Consider the following 4,131-nt stretch of genomic DNA (forward strand, 5'->3'; position numbering starts at 1 on the left):
TGCTGGTGCGTGTGTGGAGAAAGTAGTGGAACCTGCTGCGCCTCGGTGGTCTCAAGTACTAGAGAGACAGTCCTTTGCAGCCAGAATCTTCTCTTCACCAGCAAACCCCGGTGTGATACCGCACACCACAGGGCGACGGAATAATTCCAAATCAAAACTACTTCGTCTGGTACTCCGGAACACATCTGCAGTCGGTAGCACCGGTGGTCTGCCACGTCTTCGCGTGAACCTCCCCACCCGCCGCTGCTTGTAGGCCTGTGGCCACACTGAATCTCAGGATTACTCCTGCCTCCACTACAGGAAAAGTGAGAAGAATCACACACCTGACCGGATTTACTGATGTACTCTCCCGAAACGCCACCTGCGCCACTTTCACTTTCCGGTGTTCCTTTCGTTTGAGAGAACGCGAGTCCTTTACCCGTTCTGGAGGTCACAAAGGGAAGGAGGGTCGCGAGGGGCAACCGGAACCGACGAATAGAATTCGTCGCCTCTTCAGTGAACCAGGTGACCGCCCTTTGTCTTGGGCGCGTCGACGTTTCTCTATTGGAGTCTGCGCAGGAGAAACCATTCGGCCCTCCATCCATTGTCCGATTTCCCAGGACCGTCGCGGCAGTGAGCCCCTCCGTGGCATCTGCATGCCGGGCGCCCGCCATCTGTCCAACTTCACAATCGCCCGGAGTGGCGTGTCTCGTGGAGAGAGTAGAATCCGCCTTCTTGCCCGTCTGAGCGGCACTGTCGGCAGAACGACTACTGACTACTCCGAATTTCTTCGCTGTCTCTGAGTGGCCTTCCGCGATGCGGAAACCAAGAGACACATGCTCTTTCTCAGTCGAGGTCGGGCGTCCGGGCGGCGGCTTGAGCGACGAGCATAGAGGGCGACCCAGATCGTCCACTGGGGGCCTGCGCCACCACCATCGGTCCCACTCGATCAGCCAAAGAGAACTAGCGGTCACGGCGCCTGGCTTTTTTCTGCTCCCAGAAGTAGGTCGAGCTTCCCCCCGTAAACGGCCCCAGCTTACCGTTTCACGAACTCTTTGATTTGTTACTGAGCAACGTTCACCGCTGCTTGGGCAGGCACACAGGAGCTGTCCGCCGCTGTAAAAAGACTCCTGAGTGGGGGTAGCCCGGTCGCCCTGAGACGCTGCTGTCGTTGATGGCGGAAGACCATCCTTGTTTTTGTCATGTTTCTCCTCGGAGAATCCCCGAGGGGAACAGGCACAGTACCCGTCATAACAGCAATCAACAAGAGGCGCCGAAGCGCCGACTACACGGTCGAAGAGGAAGAAGTCCAAAGAAGACTGGGCCAAGGTGACTAAAACAGGAACGCTCGACAATCTAAGTAACTGCTCTTCTCCGCCATCTTCCCTGATCGCCTCGTTTGCACCCCCGGATGGAGAGGAGCCAAATCTCCGAGGTATGCGCGAAACGAGGCTCCGGCTTGCACGTGATGTCTGTCGATTAGCAAGCTGTCCAGCGTTTTTTCCCTGATCACCCGCCGTACGCGCCATTGCCGTGATCTGCTGCTGATGTAGTTGCGCTAGCAGCTCTCGCGGCTCCGGAATCTGCAACCACAGTAGATCCCAGGTAGTGCCACATAACTGGCCTCTGTCCTTTACCGAAGAACACGTGCAGAGCTGGACTCCCCCTTTCGAAAACAGAGAACGACCTCCGGGAGACCCCGGGGGGGAACTACAAAGGGGACTAAAAGAAGAGACAGCTGTCGGATACGACGAGGGCACCGGGCGCGTAGGCGCCACGAAGCGGGGTCCGGACCAGAGGCAGCCTCCACACCACGAGGCGAACTCTTCCAACGCAGAAACCCCAGAAGAAGACGGATGACAGGCAGACGAGCAAAACCGCTCTGACTCAGACTGGCCGACACCGCCACTTAACGAAGCCGCAGTTGTGTCCTTCACACTACAGAGGTAGCATGCCACTGACTGGAATGGTGCAGGACGGTCCCAGGAAGTTCGCGCCAGCGCAAAGCTGTTTTCAGTTTCTTCTACCGGCAGTTCAGTACCCTGGATTCCTTCCTCCCTCATTATCTCTTCCCTGCTGCCGCGCGAATCCTGCCCGGTATTCTTGGATGCACTGTGTGCCTGAGACGATAACTTCGCCTTCATATGCCCTGTCCCACCGGTGTGCACTATGGACCCTCTAGTCGACGATGCCTGTGAGGCACCGCTAGAAAGACAGGAGCCAGGAACAGAGGAGAGCGACGAGGAAGGGCGCGAGGACTTGCACAGAGAGGTGCAACGCCTTGAGCCTGTCTCGTCGCTGTCCGAGTCTCGAGGTGCGGATGACTGGGGAGATTCGGGACTCAACGGAGGAGACGCCGACCAACGATCTTCTGTCGTAGAAGCCAACTCACGCTTGCGGCTGGTCTTCCTGAGTGACTGTGTGTTTGCACTCTGGTGTGCGTACGATGGCCGTAGCAATACGACGATGCTTCTGTCAAGGGAAATCCGGATAACGCCTTCCCCTGTGAGCGAAGAAGTTGTCTCCGCTAGGGGCAAAGGCGTCGCAAATTTACGAAGACGAGACAAGCAATAGGGGGGAGGCGTTGTCCCGTGGAGCCTCCCTCCGAGAGCGGCCGAACCAAGGGGCTCGCCCTCGACCTCAGTGACCTTTGTTCCCATGCTCGGCGCGCGGCTGTGGGGCCCAAAGAGAGAGTCCGAGCACCACGAAGGCAAAGAGGAAAGGGACGACATTTTGCGAAATGCATCGGCGTCAGAGAGCAGCGACACACTAAACTAGATCGGACATCTGAAAAAAAGGCCAGAAAAAAGCGAAGAGAGGGCGTCAAAAGAGAACGATCCCTGTACAAACATCCCTCACCCGGGTGAAGAGCCCGCTCTACACAGCCGCCCACGTTTAGTGGGCATACCCGCCCTGTAGAACATCATCCACGGAGTGAAGTGGCGTTATGGGGTGAAGCCCCATGCCCAAGTCGGCGATCATTCACACGTCGTATGAGAAGACGTTGAATGCCTGGCTTGAAGAGCTGACCGATGTAAAAGAGACTTCGGCCTCCTGGACAGTGCTTAAGTATACACTGGACAACCACACTACCGGAGTGACACGCACTCGACTGGGGTGCGGTCGGATCAGTTCTTGACGAGAACAAAACAAATTGCTTGAGGCATCCGCTCACAAGCAATCTGGGGAGCTGGAGAGTCACGCGAAAGATGGGAAGGCACCTGGTTTAGAACGCACCCGAGAGAGTTAAGAAGTGCGCCATTGCACCCGTTAGGCCGACAGGGAGCGCCTTCCAGAAGCGGCGCGGAATCTGCTTCCCGGCTTATGGGAAGTCCTCCGAGGCGACACGGTGCTGGCTTGGACCCATTGCCACTGAAAGGTTGGACCATACAACCACGGCTCTCGTAAAGGCAGAATTGTAGGAAAGCTATCAGCCACACTCGGCGAGTTTGCCGGCGACCTTGTCTGCCGTGAAGAATAGGGGAAGCGCACCCGCTATCGACTCTCCAGCCGGCATACAAGTCACTTCGGTGTCTCCCTGAAACTCAGTAGAGAGGAAAACGTGAAGTACAATGAGAAGACAAGGACGAACCAAAAAAGTGTCAAGGAAGCTGAAAAGAAAAGGGAGAGAATCCAGAAGAAGCGGCACCTCGCCTGTCCTCAGTAAAGACCGGGCGCAGAACTGGAGACAAAAGCATTACGACAGTCTCGATAGTGTCGGGAACGGGTGAGAACGGACGGCGGTTGCCTTGGACCTCCCGTATTCCTTGCTCAGTTATACAAAGGGAGACTCAACACTTCACCCCCGAGAGGCTAGACGGTATGTAGTCAGCGCTTGAATGCGAGGCTGAATATGGCTGGGTGGAGACAGCCGCGGAAAAAGCGAACAGGATTGGACGGGTCCTTCGCACAAGGATTCTAAGCTGTCACGCCAACAAAGGGCATCGCTGGCAAACAAGAAGTAACTAGTTTCAGTTACCAAGCTTAGGACATTATATCTACGTGTGAGGTTCTCTAAGCGAAAGTTACATCTACGTCTGAGGTTCTGTAGTTGAATGTGCGCTTTTTGGTCGTGCTTTTCGGCTCACCAGCACCGGACGAAGCCAGGCCCAGCTCGCATGCAAGAGTCGTGCTTCTGTTCCTCAGAACCAC

General features: G+C 56.1%; 1 protein-coding gene across 1 annotated transcript in view; it reads right to left on the reverse strand.

The window, feature by feature from the left end:
- CSUI_004033 (uncharacterized protein) overlaps nt 1–3,994 on the reverse strand; it is a 44,490-nt gene extending 40,496 nt beyond the window's left edge. Inside the window, exon 1 of the mRNA XM_068064228.1 lies at nt 33–3,994. Coding sequence (XP_067923791.1) covers nt 33–2,711 — 2,679 coding nt within the window. The 5' untranslated portion in view covers nt 2,712–3,994. The remainder of the gene's footprint in view (nt 1–32) is intronic.
- Nucleotides 3,995–4,131: the final 137 nt, after the last annotated feature.

The sequence above is a fragment of the Cystoisospora suis genome (genome assembly GCF_002600585.1).
Source record: "Cystoisospora suis strain Wien I chromosome Unknown contig_1812, whole genome shotgun sequence".
Lineage (NCBI taxonomy): Eukaryota > Apicomplexa > Conoidasida > Eucoccidiorida > Sarcocystidae > Cystoisospora > Cystoisospora suis.